General features: G+C 41.9%; 1 protein-coding gene across 9 annotated transcripts in view; it reads right to left on the bottom strand.

The window, feature by feature from the left end:
• EYA3 (EYA transcriptional coactivator and phosphatase 3) overlaps window positions 1-26820 on the bottom strand; it is a 42237-nt gene that overhangs the window by 12668 nt on the left and 2749 nt on the right. For 2 of the 9 annotated variants that reach the window (XM_015649317.1, XM_033519556.1), the window contains 7 exons: window positions 25217-26696; window positions 16329-16423; window positions 14420-14463; window positions 12313-12392; window positions 9368-9434; window positions 8538-8680; window positions 4202-4339 (listed from right to left, as the gene is read on the bottom strand). In XM_015649317.1, coding sequence (XP_015504803.1) covers window positions 4202-4339; window positions 8538-8680; window positions 9368-9434; window positions 12313-12392; window positions 14420-14463; window positions 16329-16361 — 505 coding nt within the window. In that variant the 5' untranslated portion in view covers window positions 16362-16423; window positions 25217-26696. Of the gene's footprint in view, window positions 1-4201; window positions 4340-8537; window positions 8681-9367; window positions 9435-12312; window positions 12393-14419; window positions 14464-16328; window positions 16424-25216; window positions 26697-26820 lie in introns of those variants that run through there. The other 7 variants (XM_015649316.1, XM_015649320.1, XM_015649319.1 and 4 more) reach the window with 6 other exon arrangements.

The following is a 26820-nucleotide window of genomic DNA, read 5'->3' as shown; positions in this document are numbered from 1 at the left end:
TAAATGTGTTTAAATCAGTTCTGTTAAAAAAGAATCTGCATCAAACTTAGATTTTTTAATCTAATTAGATTTAAAATTTAAGGAAACATTAAGAATGTTTCAAATAGTAGAAAAAGAGTGTTTCCTGCTGGACAAAGTGAGCATCTCTCCTAACATCCCTCTGTCTAGAACTGCTTTTTGGATGTGACTTTCTGAAATAATCTGTCAACAGCCCATAGGACAAGTTCTTATAAATGTGCAGTTGTTAGTACCAACTTGAAGATGTTTCATAAACTTTGTGGCACTGCATTCTGATCTCCCAAAACACAGAAGAAGCTGCTAGAACAGCACTTGGGAACACCAGCTGTTTAACAGTTTTTGGGGGGTTGCAGACACAGGGGTACTCCATTAAACATTCCTCAACATGGGGTTTTGGGACTCACAAGGATAGCAACAAATAATGAAATCAGCAGGAACAAAACCAGATGCCACCAAAAACTATTTTCTTTCCTAAACCACCTTCCTCTGCACACAAATAAAACCAAAAAAATCGCTTTTAGGTGCTTATGTAAAGAATTGCAGAAATTCACAGTATTTCCTATTTTACCATGCCTCTAAGAAAAACCCTTATTTTCTGCAAATACCGCCATCCAGAATTCACCCCAAGAACTTGAGCTTCTGAAGGCTTCAGTCCTGCTCCCCCAGGGAAACAGACCCACCATGAACTCCTGAAGAGTGAATGTTGTGCTACGGAAAGCATCAATACTACCTGGTGCCTCCTGGAAAGAGGAATGGATCCAAAATATGCCTCAAAAGAAGTTAAGAAAACGAAAGAAACAGATCTTTAAAGATGTGTAGAAATACACAGTATTTACAGGAGATGAGAAATATGAAGGGTGTAATCTCTGTGGAAGCAGAAAAAAAGGGAAGTAATTAGCCCCAGAAATATTTAGAAAAAGACAAAAGGGCTGCACTGAACAGAAATAATAGCAATGAAGACACTCAAGGACCTACAGTAGCTCCACAGCTACTTGAAGCCCAGCTGTGCAAGCCAAGGAACCTGTCACAGACACTCTTCAGAAAGTGCTCAAAAGCACTCCTCATAAACACTGCTCAAAATCAGGGGGCAGTTTCCAAATAAAGCTCTTTCCAATTCCACATTATGGAAACTATCAAGGCTGTTATTACCTTAAGAGAAGGTCCCTGCCTAAGCCCCTGTGAGGCTTTCCAGAAAAGACCCTTGCTACCTTAACAAAGCTGCCATGCAGCTGGGACAGAGCAACTCTCTGGAAGATGCTGTGACACCACTGCTCTCAAGACTATTATGGAAAGGAAACATGATTCTTATTTGCAACGCTCTGCAGAGGCTGCTTCTCCACTGAGACTGGTTACAGAAGTTAAGAAATGAGAAAAAGGGTTTAAAGGTTTGGCATTCCCTCACATGAACTTCATTGTTTCTTAACTCTGCTCTCCCTCCAACTGGTCCTTTTAACAATCCTGTACCTAAACAGTGCTACAGATCAGATTTTTTCAAACAATTCCCACCACACAGATGAACCAATTGTTTCTGCACTGTAGACCACTTCCTTTTACCTATGAACAGGCCAGGACCATTCAAAAATATTTGGCACAGATTTTCCAAACATGACTTCAAGGGCTGGGGTTTAAAGACCAGCAAGCACAAGTACTGCATTATTAAAGATGCCACAACTTTTTTCCTTCCTTTATCCCCCACTTCAGACCTCATCCTCAAACATTACATCCCTGCCTCCCCTACCTTATTAATCCCAATCTGCTTTGCTTCATTTTCAAAGAGCCCAAACCAGAACCATGCACTGAAATTCCCCTCCAGTGGGTCAGCATCATTGTACAACTGTGTCTCACCCTACTGATTTGAGTGGACAGAAAAGACAGATATTCCAGGGATTACTATTAAAACAACTCTGTCCATCCTTCCAGCTCTGCTCTCCACCACCTCCCTGGCACCAGCCCCTGAACTGAACCCTTGGTGTGCTGCTTGAGAAGGAAATGTAGCAAATCTGAAAAAGGAAAATTTTCCTGCGAGTCTGCAAAAAGTTGTTCCAAAAAGCAACAGCATTTGCACAGCTGCAGTGAATTTTACACACTTTGGGGTGACTTGTGCACACTTTCAGAGAGCAGCCTGCAGGGAAACTTCTCACATCACACATTCTCCCAGCAGCACAGATTAAAATCCTTCTCCTGTGTGAAAGCCTGACAAAGCTGGGGTTGAGCAGTCTGCAGAAGATTCCAGGGAGACCTTAGAGCCCCTTCCAGCATCCAGAGAGGCTGAGAGAGAGCTGGAGAAGGACTCTGGACAAGGGATGGAGTGACAGGATAAGGGGGAATGGCTTCCCATTGCCAGGGGACAAGGCTAGATGGGATATTGAGAAGGAATTCTTGGCTGTGAGGGTGCCCAGTGAAGCTGTGGTTGCCCCATCCCTGGCAGTGTCCAAGGCCAGACTGGACATGACTTGGAGCAACCTGATCTAATGGAAGGTGTCCCTGCTCATGGCAGAGGGGTTGGAAGTGAATAATCTTTAAGGTCCCTTTCACCATAAACACATTTGTGATTTTATAATTTTACAGAGCGAGGCCTGACATGGGTCTGTCACCTCAGGAACCCCAGGGAGCCACCTGCTCCCCATGGGACATCACTGGGAAATCTGGCAGGGGTCACATTGTGCAGAACCATTCCTGACCCTTGGCAATTAAAGCTGGTGTTAATTAAAGCAATTAAAGTGACACAGTAAGTCGCTCTGCTGGTGGGACTACAGGAAGGAGAGTTATGATGGGAGGAAGAGAGTATTTCCAGTATTGCTTTCCTCGTGTTATGAACGTGAAAAGTGAATTAAGGATAAATATTACACTGGGCCATTGACTGTCATAATAATGCAAGCTGAGCAAGCACCATGACATACCACATGACTTTTCTCCATGAGAGATATGCTAGAACCCACTCACTACTAATTTTAAGAATTATCCTCCTTTTCTTGGCTCTCATGAGACCACATCTGGTTATGGCATTCAGTTTGGTCCCTCAAGCACAAGAAATGTGTTGATAAAATTTGGTGGGTCTGGTAAAGAGACACAAAGCCAGTAAAGCATCTGGAGAACCTGCCCTGCAAGGGGCATTTCAGGGGAGAGGAACTGTCCAGCCAGAAGAGGTGGTGGCTTTGGGGGTTTGATGCAGCCTGTTGGTACCTGCATGGGCATTAGTGAGAGGACAGACACAGGCTCTTTTTGCAGGTGTGCAGCAGCAGGAGGAAGAGAGAAACGGTCAGAACATGAAACAGGGAAAGCTCTGAGTTGGCAAAAGAGAAAACACTTCATTGTACTGACAGCCAGCTCTGGAACTGGCAAAATTTCCATCCTTGGAGAACCAACTGGATTAAGCTCTGAGCAATCTGGTTCTGAATTCTGTATCAACTACTCTTTGAGCAGGAAGCTGAACTAAAAATTTCCTGAAGTCCCTGAATTATTCTGTGAAAATATTCCACAAGAAATTACTTGTCCCTGAAATGCTTTATAAAATTTCCAGAGAAAGAGACAAATTTTCTCAATTCCTCACCAAAACATAAATGACAAATTCCAGCCTAAAGAAAAGGTATCAATTTGTACACATATGCCATAAGCAACAACATTCCATTATTCAGCTATCTGACACATTCAATCCTAAAAACTGCAGTGGAAGTTGGTGAAATTCAGCACCTGCTTTCTTAGATGTGGCACTTCCAGCAATTATAATATTTGAATGGTACTTCTATACTGAGAAATTCACTTCCTAGCAGGTCGACAACCCAGTGTGTGTGATATGCAAGAGCCATCTACCTCCAGAAGGAATTAAAAGCAAATGTTTAAAAATCTCACTGCAGTCAGCATATTTCCTGACATCAAGCTAAAGACCACAAAAAGAGAAATGCAAGAGCATTCCCAGAAAAGCATGCAGGAACACAACATGTAGTCTCTTTCCCCTTCCCACTTGCTCTTCACCCTGTTCAGCCCAGCAGCATGGCACGAGCCAGCCTGGAGCACACACAGGTAAGAGGCAAATACAAACCCAGAAACACAAAGGCACAAAGAGAAAAGAGGCAAAGCATGAAGAAGCATGCACAAACCAAGGACAAGCGTGCAAGCCTCTCTAGTTTGGTATCTGGACTCAGTTAGGTGGAGAGAGATGCAGATAAAAACCATGCCAAGTTACCTTCAATGGAATAAGAATAATGTGCTGGGCTGGGCTGGCTTGTGGTTAACCCTGTAGTGCAGGTAAGAACACTGTGCTGACTTGTAGATGGAGTCTGAATTAAACCACTTTCAGGTTTCATACCTGGCCACAGTGCACCTGAATCAGATAAATTGGACCAGTTACAAACAAATATGCTGGGACCAAACAGCATGCTCCTACCTGAGATTAAGATTTTTGCTCATCACAAAAGCAAGTAACAAATGACACATGGAAAATGTTTAATTTCAGCAATAGTAAGTGCTGTCAGGCTGTGCAGGGATTAGAGCTGGTGACAAAATGGCTGAAAAAGAGAAAATTAAAAGCACCAAGAAGACTAATTTGAAAAGGTTTCAGCTAAAAATCTGTTTGTGTCACTAAGATTCACTGCCCATGCAGGTAAAGGACCTGCCAATCGCTGTGATTTTGGGCTGAGCTGCACAGCACTGCAAGTGACATCAGCTGTTCCACAGCAAGGCCAAAGCTGGGATCTATGAAGGCCAAGCTCAATGCTTCCACTACTTCACTGGGCTTTGGGATGAATATTTTAAACCAAGCCACAAGTCAGGAATTTTCCAAGACTGACAACAACAAATACAGAGCTAAAAAAACAAAAAAGAAAAAATCCAAATGTTTCTTCAAAATTTCCTGTTGTTTTGAAATGCTTTTGTAACAACCCTGGGCACAGCATGGAGAGTAGAGTGACAGTAATTATGTGTACAGGGCACACTTAGCATGTGGCTCAGCTCAGGTGCTGTGTTAAGGTTGAGGTCTGTGCACTGACAGGTGCCAACAGTGTCCAACTGAGGCAGCTCAGCTCAGGCCTCACTCTTCAGGACTCTTCAGGCTTTCATTTGAGTGTCTCCAAATCTACAGCCAAAGTCAAAGACAGTTCTCCCTGGCCCTGGTTAGAAAGCAGAAATATTTTGAGAGAATCTACATAAAAACAAGCAGGAGTGTGCAAAGCAGAAGGACAAAGGACATTTGGAGCTGGACAGAGTTCAGGGCTATCAGAAAGACCACCTTCCTTTTTAAACACCCTGAAAACAGTACCAAGGTTGCAGAAGCCACCTGCAGCCCTTCACCCACTCCAGCAGGATTGAGCCATGGGCTATGAGCTCTAGGTTTCTTACCTAGGAGACATGGGAGACTCCATCAAGTTGGACATGAGCATCAGCTCCAAGAGGTCGCTCCATGCTGCAGCTTTGTCAGAATTAAATTCTGCAATGGCCCTTTGATTATTTACATATCTGATCTCAAATTGAGACCTATGAGTCAACTTAAATCACTCCCCTCTGCACAGCCACCCCAGGGTTTGACTCTTCGACTCTCAAGTTGTGTCTTCGTTAAGGTTTCAAACCTCCAGAACTTCAATAATTAGCAAACAAAAATGAAAGACTGATTTAAGAAAGACTGCAGATACATTGCAGAAACTCCAGAACAAAATATATGGGAAAAAGATCCTCCAAAGAGAGTGGGAGTACCTGTGTTTAGTCTGGAAAGGGAGTGCCATCATCTCCAAATGGATGAGCAGTTTTTACAGGGGACAGTAACCAGAAGCTCTTTAGGGCACAAGACAGAGGGACAAGGAGCAACATAGTGTGATGGTCTCATGACATGCAGAAGTGCCAAACAACCTGAGAGTGAAACAAAAACCCACCCTGGATGCTCTAGGATAATGCCCACAGTGTGGCACCAGGTCAGACACAGGCAGAGGGATTGGCAGTGTAGGAACTGATTCAGGTCATGTGCTAAGGCATCTTTCAGCCCCTGCCTTCCACAACTGCCTTGTTGTTGCATGTCCTCTTTTCTATACAGCCAGGCACACTCCTGGAGTGGTGGCTTATGCTCTTCCCCTCTCATCCTGCAGGACAGTGTTGTAAGATAGCACAGCTTCAAGGATGATGGAGAGGAAGCTGTGAGAAGGGGAATGAGACTCTTCCATGTCCCACGGCAGCACTGTACGCCACAGAATGTCACAGCACACATCTACACACATGGAAAGGCCCCACACAGGACATCCCATCACTTGTTGGTTTTTCTTGAGTTGATGTAAGCCATCACAACCATGGTGTTTCTCATACCAACTTACAGCTACACATATGCAGCCTGGATGCCACTACTCTTATTTTAATGCTTCTTTAAAAAAATCTCCCCAGACTACAAGAGTATCCCATGCAGAACAATGCTCTGAACACCAAGAGAGGTGACAAATCAGCAAGAGCATAAGCCATCCCTTCTCTAAAAGGAGCATCCTGACTTCAGCCACCTCAAGACTATGGTGTTTGTCAGCTTGCCTGAATTTCATGCTGGTTTGTTCCAGTTAGATAACCCATGGTGGCTTCCTTCTGGCATAGAAACAAATACTCAGTAGAAAGACACACCAGGCTCTGTAACAAGCCCTCTGCTAAAACATGTGACCAAGTTGTTGGCCCCCACCTGCTCACTGGAGATTTTGTGAGCAGAAGCAGTTTCCAGAATTCCCTCTGCAGTGTGCATGTTCAATCCTCTACCCTCTACCTCTCCATCAAACCATGCAAGCTCCATCTTCTCTGCATGACTCAGCAGGTACCTCTCCAGTATGATTTCCATTACTGGAAATAATGACTTTTAACATCTTCCTAACACTTGATTTCACACTGAAAATTCAGGTGTTTAAGAACAGACCTCAAAATCCACACTGGACATTTCAGTAACTGATGACATTTTGGATATTTTACAGATTAAAGCTCCTTTGAAGTCAATAGAAAATGCAGATCTTCTTCCAGATCTTCAGAAGAACTTCCAGTGTTACATTTAAACTATAATATTGAAGCAGCTGAATATCCCCACACTCCAGAATCCTTTAAAAATGGCTTTTTTAAAATGAACACTCCCCCCAAATATAGCCACCACTACTGCCACCAACAAAACATCACACACAGAGCACACTAACAAAACCCCTACACCCTCCCTCCAAAACTGCAGAAGTCTAAACCAACGTTTTACACAACTTCACTGGAGCACTCCACATATTTACAAATATTTCCCTTTAGAAACACCAACATGCAATACATTAAAACACACAACAGCACACGAAGTAGCCTCAATGCACCATGCACAACACACTATCAAGAAACACTAAATAAATGAGGCAAAGAAAACCATCAGCCACTGTTCAGATACAGCACAAAACAGTGCAACAAGGCACTGAAACCAAAGTGCAGGCACCCAGTGAAGAGGAATATGTTCCAGCAACCATTAGTAATTACAGTATTAGTAATTTAACTTATGTTTAACAAAGCCAAGTCTGGATTTATTATCTTTTCTACACCATCTTTCAAATATATCATGACATATCAATTGTTTTGTAACTTTTAGAAAAGTCCATGCTCTGTCAGCAGCTAACAAAAGCCAGAAATGTAGCTGCTCTTATTCAAAGACATCTAATTCTTTAACTAAAGAAAAATTCATCCTTACACACATCAAGGTACTAAGATTTTAGCAGTACAGATAAATCTGCAAGAGGCTCAATGCATATGGTTGTGCAGTACAACCACAAGCTCCTGAGACATATACTTAGAATCACAAAATTGGAAAAGTTGGAAAAGACCTTTAAGATCAAGCCCAACCATTAACCCATCACCACCACATCCACCACTAAACCATATCCTCAAGTGCCATATCCATATGTCTTTTGAACACTGCAAGGAGTGGTGATTCCAAGCACTTCCACAGGCAGCCAGGGTGCTCCCCAGGTTCCCTGCACGGTGGCTTGATGCTCTCCCCTCTCATCACTGTTGCATGCTAAGGGATAAAACAGCCTCTGCTCCTCTCCATTCTTCTAGAGCTGCATTTGCAAAGACTGGAATAGCTATCAAGAGGGCTCAGTTATTAGAGCATATTATTTGCCTAGTAAACTTGGAGACATTTTAGCATGAGCTCTCATTTGGTGAAAGATGAAATAAAAATGTCTTAATCTTGGACAACAAAAAGGAAATGAAAAAGCAGAGTTGTGGTAAGGGGTGTTGTGTCATTTCACTAACAAGGAAACAGCACAAACGTAGCTATACCACAACTAGAGACAATTATGATCCCAAACCAAGAACCATATGGCAAACTTCATGGGGAGATCCAAAGTAACAGCTTTATAAAAATCTTATTTTTTCAGCTGAAGTCCCATCAAGAGCTCAGTGCCCATCTACAATTTAAGCTACGCATACGCTCTCCTACAAACTCTTCTCTCCAACACAACTAGTTAAGCTTAACATTGGCTTTTTAATGAGACATAAAACAGTAATTGCAGGCACGGAGAAGTCTTTGAAAAGTCACTTTTTACCGAAAGGAGGTAGTCCGTAGGTCTGGGTGGTCTGGGGGTAGATGGTGTAGGGCTGGGACTGCTGTAGTGCTTGGTACTGAGGCTGAGCAGGGTAAGGGCTCATTGTTTCCGATACTGGTACAGAAAGGATATGTGCATATGGCCTTAGTGGAAAGAGAGAACAAAAGTCAGAAAGAACTATTTACAGTATGCATCTTTCAGCCTTCAAACCAGAAGACACATTAAAAAAATTGCTCCAGAAAGGAGGAACTACTCAGACTGACATGTCCTCTTAGTGCAATAAGCTCCTTGTGCTTCCCAAGGCAGGCTCTTGAGCTAACAGACACTGCCAGGAAGTTCCCTCCTCCAGGATGCCAGAGCATCCCATTTTCCTGCCTTACCACACCAGACCCTGAAGCCACTGTAATCTAGCAGTATCTGTAACAAACAGTGGGACACACACAGCAACTGCACAAAAACAAGCAGCAGGGGGTAAGGCCTATCCTGCTCCAACAGCAAGAACTATAAAGATCCCTAAACACAGTGAATGATGAGAAAATCTTATATTCTCCTTATATTTATTCATGTTCAATGTGTTTATTTGACAAATATTATGTGCATTATTCACCAAGGCTATCATGTTAATTACTTGAAGGGTCTCATTTATCTTTGTGAACATAAAACAACAGTCAATAAATCCAAAGGATGAGTTCTGTAAGTTCAGTGTCTTCAGTAATGAGTATTTGCTGCCAGTAGTGGGATTTACAGCATTAGAGAAATGTATAAAGATACAAAAAGATTACTTCAGAGAGAAGTAAGTTACAGAACTCAGTAACAATTTCTTGACTTACTTTGCAGAATACATTTGTGAGGTATAATCATTTGATGACCTTGGGATATAATCAGTGCATGTCATAACTGAAAAAAAAATAGTTTGTGTAATTACAGAGGTGCTTTCAAAACCCATATATATATATATATAAAATAAAAGAAAGACAAATATCAATAGTCATGGTACATTTTAGTCAACACACAGTATTTACAAAGAGTTTTAGTGCCCTGAATATCTGTTTCAAAGCAAATTCTCAAAAATACACTGTTAAACTGTGGCACAAAAATGTTTTGCCAGCTCACAGCAGGTAGATCAGTCACATTCCTCCTTGTGAAACAGTGTTCTTTACAATTTTTGCAACTATTATAAAAACACTTTGATTTCAGTCCTCCCCAAAACCCTGCATATTTGCCAAAGGGGCTTCATCTGCACCAAGCATAACATTTCTGTGTCCTGGAGCAGAGACCAAACACCTGTTTTGCCAAGGTTTCCTCTTCCCCTACGTACTCTACCCATGCATGGCTCCAGCAAACAGTCTTTCCTGTAAAAAGGAACAGCTCCAGCTCTATGAACTTAATCACACACATCCAGTGAAGCACAGCTGCAGTGCGCAAGGCTCAAAGTCCTCTAAAGTAATCCTGTAGTTACATTTAACCAGATGTTTCCATTTCTCTGCTTGAATAAATCCACAGCAATTGCACTCTGAAACAGGTAAGACAGAGTGGCTCTGCTGACAACCCACAGAGGAAATGTTTCAAATGTTCTCACTCAGCACAGCCTATGGCTCTAGCACATGTTGTGTGGGAGAGCTCTCTTACAGCATTCCAGGTTGGGGTGGAAAAAGGGGATTGGGCTGGAAAAAGGGGATTGGGCTCCAAGAGCCACTGAACACCCCTTGGATTCACACCAGCTGACCTGATCAAATACTCAGCTGTCCATCAAACTAGGAAAGCAATGATGGGCAGGGGCCCAGCACAGAACCTGGCCCATGCCACCAGCACAGTACAGTTGGCTGCTGGGAGCTACAACTTCTGTGACTGTGTTATCTGCACACTACATGGCTTTATCAGTTCAGGTCTAGAAGCACCATAGCCAAGCCCTTAGCAAACACAGCTGCACTGCTGTGGATCCAGCTGATTCCCCCCTGAAAGCAAAGCACCCAGGGCTTGCCCAGGAGGTACTCCAGGCTAACAGTGTACCCCTTGTGCGGGCCCAGGGACCCTGCTCCCACACCACTACCATTACAAGAGACCACACTTTCCCTCTCCCTCTGGAGTGACTCGATTAACAGCCTTCAAAATGCCACAAGGTCATGGCTAACAGCCTACTCTGCCTTGGGATTTGATCCAAATGCCAATAATGTGCTCACAAAAAGTCCATATTGGACCGGCATTATTGCTCTTGTATGACCATGTAGTTAACTCTGAGTTACACTGAGGAAAGCAAGACAGTCAGCACAGGCAACTCTAACCCTAATGTGCATTCTGCCACCTCAGTAACCTTCTCTTTGTGTAATCTGAACTCAAGAAGTACAAACCATCAACCACATGTGCTGAACCTCCCAAATGATCCATGAACCACCTTCCTCTGCTCCTCAGTGTTTGCCTTTACTCACAGTGTGAAACCCATGTAGCACAAGGATACAACAGGAAACACAAACCGGGAACTTTCGGAGCTAAAGGCTTTCCTTTAACACCTATCAGTTCCCACACCCCTCCTGCAAAAATGTTTAAGATTCGTGGGGTTTTTTTTTAAGAATTTTCATCTGAATAGTTATGTAGTAATGATAATTCTAAAATTTGTAGCTATAAAATTGCATACAAAGAATTAAGCATACATAGGCAGAAGAAGCAATTATTTTCTCTGAGTTTCTGAAACCAAATTTATTACATGATGACCTTTTCATTTTAAATAACTGCCTTCTTCTTTTCCAAATAACTGATCTTTATTAAGTCTTTCATCATTCACTCATCTCAGAAGCTTCTGTGTACAAGCACAGAGAGTGGCATAGGTTTTCTGAAAATAGTTAATATGTGTTAATATGAAAAGAGGTTAATATGTTTTTTGAAAATAGTAAATAGATGGACTGATCGTAGATTGAAATTCCATTTACTGTCTCCCTATATTTTTTTCTTCATTTAAACACCACCATATAATCTGGTTACTCAATAGCCTTTATGGTGTAAAAAACAAAAAAATCCCACAGTAACACTGCACACAATTTCTGGGATTTGTAAATGGCTTATCCAGTTAGGCAGCAAGTTTTGGAGGCTGAAATTTCTCATAACTTCTGCAACACCACAGTACATGGATTAAAATAGCAAATATTAAATCAATTACAATGGAAAGTTACACCTTACACACTTTCAGCTAAGATGAGCTGACTTACACTTCGAAATATGTACAGGCAGTCAAAGGTATTCCACACAGGGGTCTGACTTTCCTACTAACTTCCAGCCCTCTTTTTCCACTCTTTTTCCAAGAGAAAGGACTCCACTTTGCACTTACTATGCAATCTTTGTATTCTCTGCCTGTTTCCTCTCTGTTTATTTCCTAAGAGCTTTCTGCAGACACTCAATAAATACAATGCAGAGTCTAAGATGAAGTGTGTGGTATATTGCTACAAAGGACCCCACCACCTGTGTAGAGACGGTGATTTATCAAATATATTTACAACAGGCAGTATAACTGATATTGACTCAACCCTCTAGAAGAATCATGTCTAAGGCAGGTAAGACACAGCAGTACTCAGAAGCTGAGGGGCAGTGACACAAAAATACTTGTTAGAAACAGATATTTCCTTACCATCAGGCATTAACACTTTGTAAACACTACAGCAAACGTTCACGTTACAACTGATAGCGAGGGCAGGCTAAGAATTACAAGGAGGAGACAAAGCTTGTGGTAGATGAAGCTAGGGAAAGACATGAGGAAAGACAATGGGAGAACTGCAGAGATACTCACTCTCACTGGACATGGGAAGGTTTGAACCAAGGTTTGAAGATTCAGTTTTCTGATCACTGACTTCTGTGTTGCTCACATGACTGCCAGGACAACAAAGGCTCAGTATTAGCATTATGAATTCTTAAATTAACATCCTTGGGCATCATAACCCCTGGGTTCAACCCTTCTGAGCAAGGGAAACGTACTCTTCACAAAACCTAGCCCTGTGCTCTTTGCTGTTTCATGAAGAGATTCTGAGAGAGAGATCTGCAGCTGGAATAAGACACAAATGGGACATATATATATATATATATATAGACATATATTAGATTTATATGGGGTTTGAGTGGCCAGGGTTTGGTAGAGGGGGGACTGCAGGGGTGGCTTCTGTGAGAAACATCTCTTGGCACCTCCATTCCCCCAGGAACTGCTGCCAGAAGTGGTGTGTGGCCCTGCTCCCCTGCCCATGGGCACTGCCTCACTGCTGGATTTGTCCCTGAAGACTGGTGTTGAAACATCCTTGAACTGGGGGTCACTTCTGTACTCAAATATTTGCAGGTTACTGGATTATTTTGGATCTGTCCCACATTGTTTCAGTTCCATGTCAATGCTGCTTTGTTCATGTATAGAGTAGAAGGTACAGGTAATTTCTGAATTAAACTTTTTTTCCTTGATGATTGCCTTTGTGGCTTCAGTTTTATTATTGCTAGCTCTGCAGCACAGCTTTTCACAAGGTTTTGAGCCACCTGTGTGCTGTTCTGACATTCTGAGAATGCAGTTTCTCAAGGGTGGAGAAGCCAAAGGAACTGTTTATTGCTGCTGAGGGGAGACTTCCCCCCTTGTAGCTCAGCTGTGCACCAAGCATGGCGCTCTCTCCCTCCATGACCTGACTCCACTCAGCATCCCAATAAAAAATAACTGCACAGTTCTGTGTTGCATGAGCAAATTAAACTCTCAGGAAGAGCCTAAAGGTGCCTACACTGAACTACACAGGGAGCAGGAGGCTGTACAAGAAATAAACCCAAATCTTACAACACCTTCCCCCTCCCATCCCTGCTTTCTAGGCTCAACTAAACTGATTTTCTCTCCCTCCTCCACCTCCTGTAGTGCAGGGGAAAGGGAGAAACAAGTCCAATAAATTCTTTTAAACTAATCCATTGGTCAAAATCATGTATAGCTTTATCAAAACAGAGCCACATTATTTAAACAGAATATTTAATCAAGTTAAAATGCAACTTTATCCCTTCCCTCTCTTCTATTTTTAAATACTAAAAATACATTTTTAAATGTCTACAATTTTAAAAGACAAGGATGTTTACACATCCATAGGGAAGCTGTGGTTGTGATGAAGCAGGGTGACACAGAGGGAGAAGGGAGAACACCCTGACACATTCAAACCTGTCATGCTGCCCTCAGGCCCTCTCTCTCCAAGAGAGGGAAAAATCTCTCCCTAGGATCTGATTCCTCTGACCTCAGATGGGCCAGAAAGGGAGCTTGTGTGATTAGATCAAAATTCTAAATTTTAGAATATACCACGTCCACTCCTGCAGAAACAGCGTTTCCTCCTTGCTCCTACTGGAATGGCAGAGACTCCAAAAAGAAATCTTTCTTCACTGTATTTGCTGCTACTCAAAGAAACAGAGTAATTCCTAATAAAGCTATTCTCATTAAAAGTAGTAATAATAATAGTTAATTCCTAAATACAGTATCAGAAAGCATCTACTGAGGCCAAATATAGTATCACACAACAGCTTTAAATAGGAGAGGCTACCAACTCAAGAGTTTCATTTCTCATTTTCTCAATTTCTCCACACAGTTTCACTAAAAATAGTAGCACAGATATTATTAAAATATCCTGAATCTCACCAAATTAAATGCATATTATGTCAGTCTCATTCTGTAAAAAATGGGTGTGATTATGCCATTAAGATATTTTGTGGCCACTTTTATAAAGCTTTATACCATAGGGCCAGTTAATTATTTTTTATTGGGAACTTAATCAAAATTATACCGAATACAAATGCAACTATATCTTCCATAACCCTGTAAAAAAATAAATCTAGAGGCAAATTTCTAAAATGAAAGCTTTATAATTGTAGAAGCTAAAATCAAATTTAAAATCTCATACCTCAGGTTCTGTTCTCTGGATTCCTGCATCTTGGCTTTTTTCACCTGCAAAGACAAAAATATTAAGAGCTACAATTAACACAAGCTGGAGAGTTCACAGTGGTGACTGAACATCCAGTTTTGTCCTGCACTCCAGTGTAACTATAGGCTCTTCATCTCAAAACAAGCTTTTTCCTAATTAGAAAACAAGAACTAACACTGGATCTTGTACAGCAGAATTGTCAAGTTATGTTAGGAACAGGTGCTGAGATATACAGCCACAAAAATGGCTGGTAAGGACAATTTTGTGGAAATTGAAATAAACAATTGTAAATTTTAAGAAAATCTTATTCTGCACAGATTCAGCATGACAGCCACAAACTTTGCTCTTTGTCCCCTACATTTTAATATTGCATAAAGATAGGAACATTAATGCGTTTTCTGTAATAAATTACAAGTTTACAATCCTGACTGAAACCAATGCAGCACTTTTTCTCATTTAGTAGGAGCCAGCTGGATCCTGCTCCTGTACAGGGTATTACACCACAGACAGCACTGGCTTGAACACAAATTCAGTTTCTGCAGGCTACAAACATTACTGTGAAACCCTCAGTAGGACACCAGGGTGAGTTTCTCCTGCATTTGGGTGTAATGCCATTACACCCAAAATATTACCTCACTCATTCATCATGATCCATCTATTCTCATATTCTGTCACAGAATGGTATCAGGTACTTAAAAGAAATTAAAGGAAATCTTTAGCTGAATATTGCAGCAGAATCTGCTTAAAGGACACAGCACTGAAAATTAGCTGTACCCTATCTCTCTTGCTCTGAAGAATAAAGACAGGTTTTATTATATAAGGATGTATTTAGAGAGATTTCCTTTTTTAATACAGGCAATTCATTTTTAAACTCCTCAAACAGCTGGAGTACAAACTATATGGTTTTGCTGCTTAGTTTCACATTTTGTGGGTATTACTCAGGCCCATCATCTGCAGGTGGTGGCAACCAGGTTCTGAATAATTTTAAGTTTACATTTGCACTTCATTGGATTTTGTTCCTAAGTTTCTAAGTAGTTTAACTGAAGTACATTAAATCTTCACATTAAAAAGGCATCAAAATCTTTTCAATTATAACACATCCAAAGTGCCCTCAAACACATTATTCTGTTCCTCTGTGCATTTGGCAAGGTCTCCAAGATTACAAACATCACTTCCATTGTAACTTGGCAATTTCTTGTAGAATTTGTACCAATTATATTTTGGGAACAGAACATTAATATAAACGTTTCTCCTTAATTCCTATGCTATTATGTTTTAGATACACAATTTAATTCATCTCACACTGTATTGATAATTCTCTACCCAACACTTCTGTGCTGTGATAATATCAGTTATTGATAATGCAAACAGAATTGCAAATACTTCATATACGTGTAGCAACTTCAACCTTCAGACAGGCTTCCAACCCCAACATATTGTTACACTGGTGATTAAAAAATGCCTTCCACTTGTGGAAACAATAAATCATAGGATCTTTTCAAGATCTCAAGCATAAGAAGAATTAAAGACTATACACTCTGTAATAACCAGCATGCTGATCCTGTCCCTAAAATAGTGAATTGTATTATTTCTACAACAGGCTTGAAGTAAGTCTGGTTTTCTGAGCATAAGAAGTAATCATTTTGCATAGAAACACCATAGAGTTCAAGTACTTATAACTACTCCTTTCCTACTACTACCTGTACAATTATAGTGAGTTAAATGTACAGCACATTTTACAAAGAACAAAATGCTTTTTGTCCTCTGGATAAATACACTCAGTAAAAGCCTTCTTTTCCAATATTTGCTAAAATAAATGTATACCAAAATTGTGAGATCACTAATTTGTTTTATATTTTAATTTTCAGCCTTTTTAAAATGTACTTACTGGTTGTTCAGGTAAGTCTTGTGGCTCTTCCATGGGTATTACTATTTTAATGCTTAAATGATTCAAATCGTGTGTTCCTCAGCAGCCTTCAAGCCCTGTTAAAAAAAGGTGTTCATAGCTTTATGTACTTTTGGGGGGCTTATCATGTAGACTATCAGAGAATATTAATTGTTACATACTCCTCCCACAAAACTCATGTGGCCATCTCCCAAATAAAATACAAAATTCATATATGGAAAGATTTCATAAACAAGGGATTTAGCTTTAAGCTTTGAAGATACAGATTCCTCATGCACATGGTACATTTCTACATCATTTACTCGGACCACACTGACTGCAGAAGCTAACACACTAATCAGACACGCGCACCGTGATTTTAAAGACACTTTAAATGATCAAGTCTGGTCCACTAGGTCAGTAAACAGCATGATTCAATCTAACCTGTTTTAATTTAGAACATTTATATAACAATCAAAAAAAAAAAAATCAGGACAAGACTGTACACCTAAATGCATTTACACACAGTGCTGTTCCCCACCAAATTCACAAAGCAAGTTCATTATTTCAACTGCACCTTTCAAAACGAGAAGTTTGATGAAATTTTATAAAATAATTTTTATTTTGGAAGCATTTAGCAGAGAGATCTTATACATCAAAAAACTGCTGCATTCCAGGGCCTTAAAATCATGAAAAAGACATTTTGCAGAATATTTTCACAACCTGATTAACTTCTGCAATTTGCTGAGCAAAAGATAAAAGGCCTGTGTCCTCCTGGCTTCCCCCTCTGCCCACCTGATGAGCAATATGATGTGTGTTCTTGCTTTCTCCATCTCATTTTGGAGCCACTTTATTAAAACCAACCCCAACCTCTTCAGAGCAGCTTTTCCTGAGCTGCCTCCTCACCTGCTCTGCCACACGCCCTCACAGCACAACTTCAGGGGATTGCAGAAATTAGAAGAAATGCTGGAAAACACTTAGTGGGTTGGAGAAATTAAATCCAGCGACTTTCTGTGGTGAGGTATAACTTATTCCTCCCTCCAGAGCCACGAAAGTCCAGCTCTGTCTGTAGTGAAAGGGCTATTTTACACACCACTCCTTCCTCTATCCACCCTCTCCGCAGCACTCAGGCACCTTCAAATCATGGGATTATCCCCACACAAAACTGACTGAACTAGTTTTTACAGAAACAACTTTCTGCTGTCCTGAAAACCATGTCTGTGTCCCCTCCCTGGCTCGTGCCAGACCTACTTAATGTGCCAGCACGTGCAGGCTGCCCGCAGCCCGCTCCCACGTGCCAGCCACAGGGATGCTCTGCAGCCTGCCATCGTTTCCTATTAACCGCGAAAACACAAAAGCTTTCCTCCTCATTTGAGGACGGGTCTTATGTACCAGGGTGTATTGTATGTGCCAGAATAAAATTTCATTGAGGGTTTGAGTATTTTGCAAGGCTGCCATCCCTAATCAAAGCTACTGTTACTGCCTGAACTCTGAACTGAATTCACAATTAGTCTCTTCCATAACTCATGTTCTTTGGAAATGACCCTATTCACAACACACAAGTCTACAAAGCACTGCTGTCACCTTTACAGTTTTTCCTCCACCAGTTTCAATCAGTTTTAAATATAAATCTTATTTATTTTTTGTAGGAAATAACAGAAAAAAATAGGACCGAAGAGAAACTCTGCCACTCACAGATGATAAAAAGGAGTACAAAATACAATGGCCAAAAGCAAGAAGATTTGAAATTCATACCAAGAGGTCCTGTCCCTCATCCTTCACTTCTGCTATTCAACACTGTTTTGTTGTGTAATTTCATAGAAGAATCCTAAACTAAACTCTTCAGTATGGAAAAATATTTTACATTACACTGATCCATACAGCAGTAACTTCCCATGCCATGCTTTGCTTAAAAGCTGTGAGTAGCTCTTTAACTTTGGTTTTGAGAAGGATTTAAATAATTACAAAGACAAATCTGAGTCCCACTGGAATATGTTACATGTGTGAAGAAAACATTCTTCCCAAATAAGCTGGGCACCTTGTAGCAGACGACTGAACCAAAGCAATGAACACAAAGTGCCTGCCTTAATAGCAGGCAGCACTTGACCTCTGGTGGCTTCATGCCTTCTCCCAGGGAAGTGAGCATTCCAAGTGAGAACCTGGCCTAGGGTGGCTTTGTGCTTTCCCTGTACCTCCAGAAACAGCAGCAGACACCTCACACAGGGCAGAGGACACCTCACACTCGAGGTGTGACCCCACAGACCGAGCAGTAGTGTGTGTCTGGGAGAAACGGAGGCACTGAGCTCCACATCTGGGAGCAAGGGGTGAGGGATGTCCCCCAGGCAAGGCCAGCAGCAGCTGACAGTGGTGTGGGAGAAGGGAGAGCTCCTGCCTCTCCCATCCTCCTGCACCTCCTGCCTGCCTGACACTCCCTCCTTGATGAAAGCAGAGGCTTGTGAGGTTGAACAGAAGTCTGGATGTAGGATCTGCCAAGAGAAAAGAAAAAGAAAAGAAAAGAAACACCAAAGTGACCCAAGCACAGTCTGACAAGCTGATGTCAGAAAAATCAGCTCTGGCTCCGCTCAGCCCTGTTCCAGGGGAGCCAGCAGGATGAGGGTCAGGAAACACAAGCAAGCAGAGCAGCAGGATGTCCCTTTTCAGCCACAGCCACAGTAAATGAAACCTTAATTTTATCCACGGTAAATGAAACCTTAATTTTATCATCTACTTGATGTTCCACTTTGATGAAGCAGACATGACAGTGATAAATATACAGCAGCCTTTTCACCTGTATCACCCCCCCCAGTCACCAGGTTCTCATGCAGAACAGGCACACCTCTTCTCATGGCTGGGCACAGAAAGCCCTTGGATCAGGGCATGGCAGGAACCTCTCCCTGCCTCTCTCCTGCTGCACTGAGAGGCTGAGTGAAGCTGCTGTCAGCTCCAAGGCTGAAGCTACCAGAGGAGGATCCAGGGAGCAGCTGCTCCTGCCCTGCTCATATCCCTATCAGCCCTCTCCACCACAGCTAATCCCAGCTGCCCTCCAGCCAGCTCGGTGGGTACGTGCCCCAGGGTCCCGAGTCCCCCCAGGTGCTGTTGGACACCTCCTCACCCAGCATGAGAGGTCTGAACTGCCCACAGCTTGGCTTTCCCAAAAAACAAACCCAGCTCTTGCACTTGCTCAGCCTGAGCTGCCTCACAGGAGCACACAGAGCCAGCAGCTCACCAGCAACAAAGATGATTTTTAAAAGCTGAAAATACACATCGCTGATTTTTTTTTATTTTTTTGGGGGGGGGTTTTCAGGGGATTTTTTTGGTTTGTGGTTGTTTTGGGGTTTTTTTGCACATCACACTCAACATTAGATTTTAACTTGTGTAAAACTCAACTGCACTTCAGGTAAGCTTATCACACATTATTACAGAATATTTTTAAACTCTAACTGAACACAACAGAGGTATCAAAGAGTCCAGGGGGTGAGAATGCTTCTGTGGGCCACTGTTTGTGAATGAGAACAACAGTACAAAATGGAAGCAAGTGTGCAAGAAGTCCTTAAATGAGTTGCTGCAATGAAAAAAAACATTCAGAAAAAGGAGTCCATTGTTCTGCTTCTGGAAATCAGCAAAGTACCACACTTTTTTCCTTTATGGGATGACTTTTATTAATTACCCGATGAAAACTATTCTGTAAGATGTGAATTAAACACCAGGTTTTATTTCATCTAGACTTGTTTTGAATAACCATCCTGTTTAATTCCAACTTGCAGGGAACACCAGCAATGCAAAATATTAAGAATTGGGTTTGCATGTAACTTTATTTAGTTTGCTCAATTTAAGGAGTCACATTATCTAAACTTCAAACCAGAAGGCATCAGAGCAGAGGAATGGGCTGCAGAATCACTCTCAGCAGCTGTCTTCTGCTCTGCACAACATCTTGATGCCAGTAATTCACCATTAAAAGCCCTGGAAGGTGATCTCATTTTTTGCACTAAATCCTGTTTTAAAAATCCTAAAATACAAAGTCCAGCTTAGTCAGACCTTCTTAAACTAGATACTCTGGATAGAATTTCTGAAAGCTGCCTGCTATGAGCAGCACCTGGACACACTGCTATTTACTTTCAGCTTGTGCTTTCAAGCCCATCTGCCTTGGCTTTGAATATAAAGTTTCATGCAAGAAACAGTTCTCCCAAGCTGCAAATAATTAACATCAGGATACTGTGATAAAACCAACACACAGTAATTAAACTGATTAGAAAAAAAAAAAAAAAAAAGCTAATTGACTATGGTTTTATATTACTTTAAAACAGTCACTATTTCCCTAAGAACAAAGCTTTGATTGGGGAAAAGAAATTACATCTACTAAACAGAGTTGGAATAAAATCATAGGATCATTTATTTTGGAAAAGACCTCTAAGATCATTAGGTACTGCCAAGGCCACCACTAACCCATGTCCCCAACACATGTCCCCTTGTCTTTTAAATCCCTCAAGGAATGGTGACACCTCCACCTCTGCCCTGGGCAGCCTGTGCCAGGGCTGGACAGCCCTTTCAGGGAAGAAATTTTCCCTAAAATCCAATCTAAACCTTCCCTGGCACAGCCTGAGTCCATTTTCTCTTGTCCCCTGAGAGCAGAGAGTTGTGGAGAGCAAGAAGATCCTCCCAAGCCTCCTCTTCCCCAGGCTGAGCCACACCAGATTCTTCAGCTGCTCATCAGACTTGTGCTTCAGCCCCTTCCCCAGCTCTGTTCCCTTCTCTGCACACACTCCAGCCCTTCAATATCTGTGTTGTAGTGAGAGGCCCAAAACTGAACCCAAAAGAGGGGGACAATCATTTCCCTATTCCTGCTTGACACACCATTTTTCACACAGGCCAGGATGCCCTTGGCATTTTTGGCCACCTGTGCACATTCAGCAGCTGTCAACCAGCACCTCCAGGATGGGCCCCCTTCCAGCCACTTTCCTCCCAGCCTGGAGTGTTCCATGGGATTAGGATACACTCCATTCCCTTGTCCAGAACATTCATAAAGATATTAAGCAGGTCTGGTCCCAATACTGATGGGGAACTCCATCAGTGCCCGGCCCCAGGGATGTAGTTCCATTCCCCTTCACTCTCTGGGCCCAGCCACCCAGTTTTAAACCTAGCAAAGAGTACAGTTGCCCAAGCCCTGAGCAGCCAGCATCTCCAGGAGAAAAGTATCAAAAGGTTTACTAAGGTTCAGGTAGACACATCCACAGCCCTTCCCTTATCCACCATGCAAGTCACCTTGTTGTAGGAGGACAGGTTGGTCAGGCAGGATCTGCCTCTCCTAAGCACATGCTGGCTGGGATTGACCCCTGGTTGTCCTGTACGTGCCACATGATGGCATGGAAGATGGTCTTTTCTACAAACTTCTGTCCACTGAGGTCAGGCTGTAGTCCCCAGATGCATTTTCTGACCCTCCTTCTAGATGGAAGGTCAAAGAAGGTCAACAAGCATTCAGTCAAGTGGGACCTTCCTGGTTAGCCAGGATGGCTGGGAAATAATGGAAAGAGACTCAGTGAGCACCTCTGCCAGCTCCTTCAGTGCCCTTGACTGGATCCTTTCTGGCCCCAGAGACTTGTCTAAGTGGTGTAGTATGTATTTATAGAAACATTTTTTATTGTCTTTTACGGCAATGGCTGTAATGTTGTGTACTAATCATTTTGTACAAATCACCTACGCAGTTATTTTCACTCCTCAGTTATTCAAGGACCAACAACGAACAGCAACAAAAATACATGAATTAGGCAGCAGAATAGTACAGTCTTCCCTTATTTTCTGATGAGGTATTTCATGACCATGTGCCCCATGCTGCTGCATTACACACACACACACACACAGGATTGAAGCATGCAGCCAGAGCAATCCAAGACATCACCCAAACTGGAGCAGAGCTTTTCCTCACAATGTTTTCACTCCGTGCCACTCATCACATGACAAACAGCTTCTGACAGAAAGGAGCAAAACTTGGCAGAGTGCAGCATAGCAGATCTACCCCCCTTTCTTTTTTTAGATTTAATTAAAATACCCAAATAAAAACAAAAGTAGAAGAGACACATATTGATATTACTATGTACTGCACAGCTGGTGAGTGCTTTTTATTCTGAAGGTTTGACTTCAGTTCTAATCTTCAGGCAAAACATGGTTTCAGTCATCCCCTGCACTGGCAATGGCCTGTGCTCCTCCACATTAAGGTGTAAGCAGGCATGTGGACATATTTTATTCTTCCCTGTATCTCAGCTTTCCTATATCCAATCATGATAGTATTTCACCTGCCAAGCTGATGAAATATTTCCAACTTATTATTCAACACAGGCAGATCAGTGTTCTCACTATACCAAGGCAGCACACCCAACCTGCTGCCCACTCCTACAGGATCTCTCCTGAGGATTTGGCCAAAACAGGAATTCCCTAAAGTTTTGAAGAACCTCCCATTTGGTTTGAAACAGCTTGATTAAAGATCCCAGGAAATGACAGCATCAGTCTGGTTTACAGAATAAAACAGCCCCTTAAGGAACTGCCAGGAATAGAACAATTTTGTGTACTAAGCTTCATTTTTTTCTTCCTTCAGGCAGAACCAAAACCGTGGAAATTCTTCATGTGATTCTTGCATCATCACAGTGATGCAAACAAAATGAGTAAACTGGCATGTAAAATATTCCATCTGGTGAAAAATCAAAAAAATGTTAAAGACACTTAAAAGAAAAGGATTCCCCATAGCAGTGCAACCCTGCACAGAGACAGGAGCAAGCAGGAGGGGCTCAGTGAACTTTCCTCCTCCACCATGGAATGAAATACCTCACACAAGTCACTCACTCTAAAGCAGAATTGGCAGTAGCACAATGCATGCTCTCCTTCCCATGACGTGCAGGAGTTCATTTTTAACTGCCAAATCCAGGCTGCACATCCATGTCTGTGCCTGTTACCCCACAGCTTCCAAACCAATGGGAATAGGAAACCTTACTGCAGTGTTTGAAAATCAGCTGAAGAAGGAAAAGGAAGTGTGATTTCCAACTTCACACTGTGGTGCCAACCCCTCTACCCCAAGTCCTATTTTCTAATACTACTGACTCCTCAAACAGCTTTGCTCTCCAAAATAAGTCTTGAAAATGCCCTCTAAAATCCATCTTCAAGACCCCAAGCTTTCTCTCATTAAATCCATCTCCTTTGTAAGCAGTTTTCCCCTAGTTTCTTTGTCCTGAAGCAGAGCTGAAAAAGGACTCAAGTTCATGAATGGAAGCTGGGCTACACACCAGCCTGCTGATTCCCTGTCTTGAGCAATCCAGCAGAGCTCACAGCAAACACTGATATTCCACTATTGGCTTTTCTCTTCCTCCACACACCCCCACATGGCCCTAGCTACAACACACACAGGTAGCTGCAAAATACTGTGACAACCAGAAGAATAAGCCTTTGTGATGAGTGCTGCTGGAAGATTCCCCACTCTTTCTCTATGCTCCTTCCCTTCCTTATCAACCAGGAAATTTCAATATCAAACACTGTAAAAGTTACAAAAAAGGCATTTTGTATGCCCTATTTCTGAAGGTATGGATGGTCATGACAAGCCTCCAAATGCTGTCCTGTAGGACTGAAAACTCATTTCCTTAAAATGGAAAAAAAGTGCTGTGAGAAATAAAATAAGAAATAAACACAGTGAGAAAAGAACTGAAATCAAACATGGAAATACAAATCTAGTTTTCTCTTCAGCAATGCCTGTTCCATTGACAGGAAGCTCCCCATGATTTTTACATCCTTGAAGGGCTATCAGTGTTCTGACTGTCTGCAGCTCACTCTACTTGACTGATGACACATGCTTGTTTTCCCAGTTCTTATGCAATACTTTTTCAATTCGATTTTGAAACACAGCAGGGAAAATTTTAATGGGGAAAAGAACTGTTTTCACAAAAGGAAGATTTGGAAAGAACAACTTCATCATCAAGAAAAACAACTCCCACTGAGCCCAAAAATCATGCGGCAACTCCTGCTAGACAGAGCCAACATGCATCACCCATAGGGCACAAGAACACAGAACTGCTGCTACTTTTTAGTGACAAAACCAGAGTACATGATGATTCACAGAAACATCAGCCAAGCAGAAGAATTGATTCCCTCCTCTCTTCCTGAGGGTATCACTTGCAATGAGACTGGACAGATTTTCTCCTGAAGACTCCACAGGGTGGGGTACCTGAAATCTCACAGCCCATATACATTTTTGTGTTTCTAGAAATCAATAAACAGGTCACAATCTTCTAGAGCTGTAGCCCTAGACAGAAAAAAAAAATACTGTCTGATTTCCATGGTTTTAAAAACAAACTTCCCAACAGCAGGACACGCTGCCTTTAATTCCTAAAAGCCACTTCTGACATATTCTAATAGATTAGGACATTTCCTGAACAAAAGACTGAACATTTTTAACTTCCCTCAGTAAGACGGCAAATCTGCATCAGATTAACCACAAAAAAGAATTACTGACATTATGCAGTTCTAAATTTTATTTTCAATAAAAGATTTAACTCATACATATCAAAACGTCACATAGCCAGCACCAGAGGCTACCATGAAATGCACCTGTACTTCTATTAGAGAAACTCTTTCAGTACTCAACTGTACCAAGAGAACTGAAGATGACAAATAACAAAATAAACAGCCAGCTTACAGTTTGTTCAGAAGGCTGATCTGATCTGTACAGTGCTATGGAGGGACCTGAAAAGGCAATGTCCGATCATCAAGGACAGCTTTCCCAAGCACAAAAGCCCAGTCCACCCCAAGAGGCAAGAAAATGAGCAAATGCAGAGGGAGGACAGTTTGGCTGGACAGACAGCTTCTGACTAAGCTCAAAAAGGAAGAATCTGGGAGGTCAAGCAAAGACCAGATACCTGTGAGGACTTCACCAGAACTGCTGAAGTGTGGCTTCCAGGATGAAATGAAGATCATGGAGATATCCTCATTGCTATAAATATATTTTCTTCAGACCTTGAGAATCAATCCCCAACTGGATAACAAACAAATCCCAGTAAGACCAGTGCTGTATGTCCTGGACTGCCTGATGACTACAGAAAGAGCACAAGAAGAATGTGGGCAGATTAATGACCTGGTCATTGCTTTACTAACAGATCTCTAATTAGCTGACCTGTGGCAGTGATAAGATTGTGCACTTTCATTTCAGCTGACACCAGAGCTGTCACATGATACAAACTCCTGCAGTGGCAATCAAAGCACATCTAACCCAACACTCTGCTAAGCTACAACCAGTTTTATTTGACGACTGGACAGGTGAGGAGCAGAGCACGACTCACTTCCCCAGCTCCTGGGGCCTGGCAGCTCCTGTGGCACTGGAAGAGTGAGGAACAGGACTGAAGTTTGCACAGAACCAGGGGCTGACACACATCTTCGAGCTGAACAGCCCAGGGAATTTTTGTCTTCTTGCTCACCATGTGTACCAGCTAACCTTTGTGAAAGAACAGCCCACAGCACTTTCTGCTAAATTTTAGCTTTAAAATCTGTCAGTATCAAGACCTTACCCTAAGGGCTGTCATCTCTGACTTAGGCTTAGTCTGCCAAAATCCAGAGACATCAACAGAGCAGGACACCTGACATGTGAGGTATTACTGGATAGAAGGGGAACAAAATAAAGTAGAATAAGAAGAATTAAATCTCATGAGTCTTTGTAGCTCCTCAGAATACCAGCCAAGCTAATGAAGAATAGAAGTGCCTCTGTTAACTCTGAATCACATCTTCTAGAAAGGCCAGCTCTCCTTCCTATACCCCAAAAGTTCTGGATGGACACAAAATGAGGATTTAAAGTACACAGAATAATCAAGGCAACAGCTTCTGAAATTTCAAGAGCTATTATAGAGGTGGAGAACAAAGCACCAGATATGTTCTGTAAATAGGACCAGACTTGCATGAACTTCAAAGTCCTGAACCAACAGTGTTGCTTTCCCCAATAGGTAGATAAGAACAACTATGCCTTTGCCAAAAGGCCAGCATGAGGAAATCTGAAGTACAGAAAACAAGTATCACTGTTTTTTTCTACTCAAAACACCTCCATGTAGTTTTGAAAACAGCTGCTATATTATTTTCTGTTCTGAATAATTAATAATCACCTTTTCCTGAATATTCATTTTTCTACCCTGATCATCTTAAGTCAGTAATATTTAAGGAAGAATGTCTTAAGCTCTCTCAAAAAGTAACAGGGAAAAAAAAGGTGTCACAGAAAAGACACTAGTATGGGGCTGACTTGTAAAATCCAAGAAATGGAAAAATAGTCCATTCTGTATAGAAGTAGGAGCCATCAACCAAGGTTTAGAGCTGCCACACACTTCACATGATGTTCCAGCTGGTGACTCTCAAGATCTGTCAGTATTCAAACACAAACAACAGACATTTCAAGACACGGCAGGAAGCTCCTGGGATGTAAGAATAGTGTTCTGCTCAAGTCTTAACTCAGGAGAGACCCATCTGCTGCAGAACTAAACTG

The sequence above is a fragment of the Parus major genome, chromosome 23, assembly GCF_001522545.3.
Source record: "Parus major isolate Abel chromosome 23, Parus_major1.1, whole genome shotgun sequence".
Classification (NCBI taxonomy): Eukaryota; Metazoa; Chordata; class Aves; order Passeriformes; family Paridae; genus Parus; species Parus major.
The sequence above is the reverse complement of the archived record's forward strand: the minus strand, read 5'-3'. Positions and strand labels throughout refer to the sequence as shown.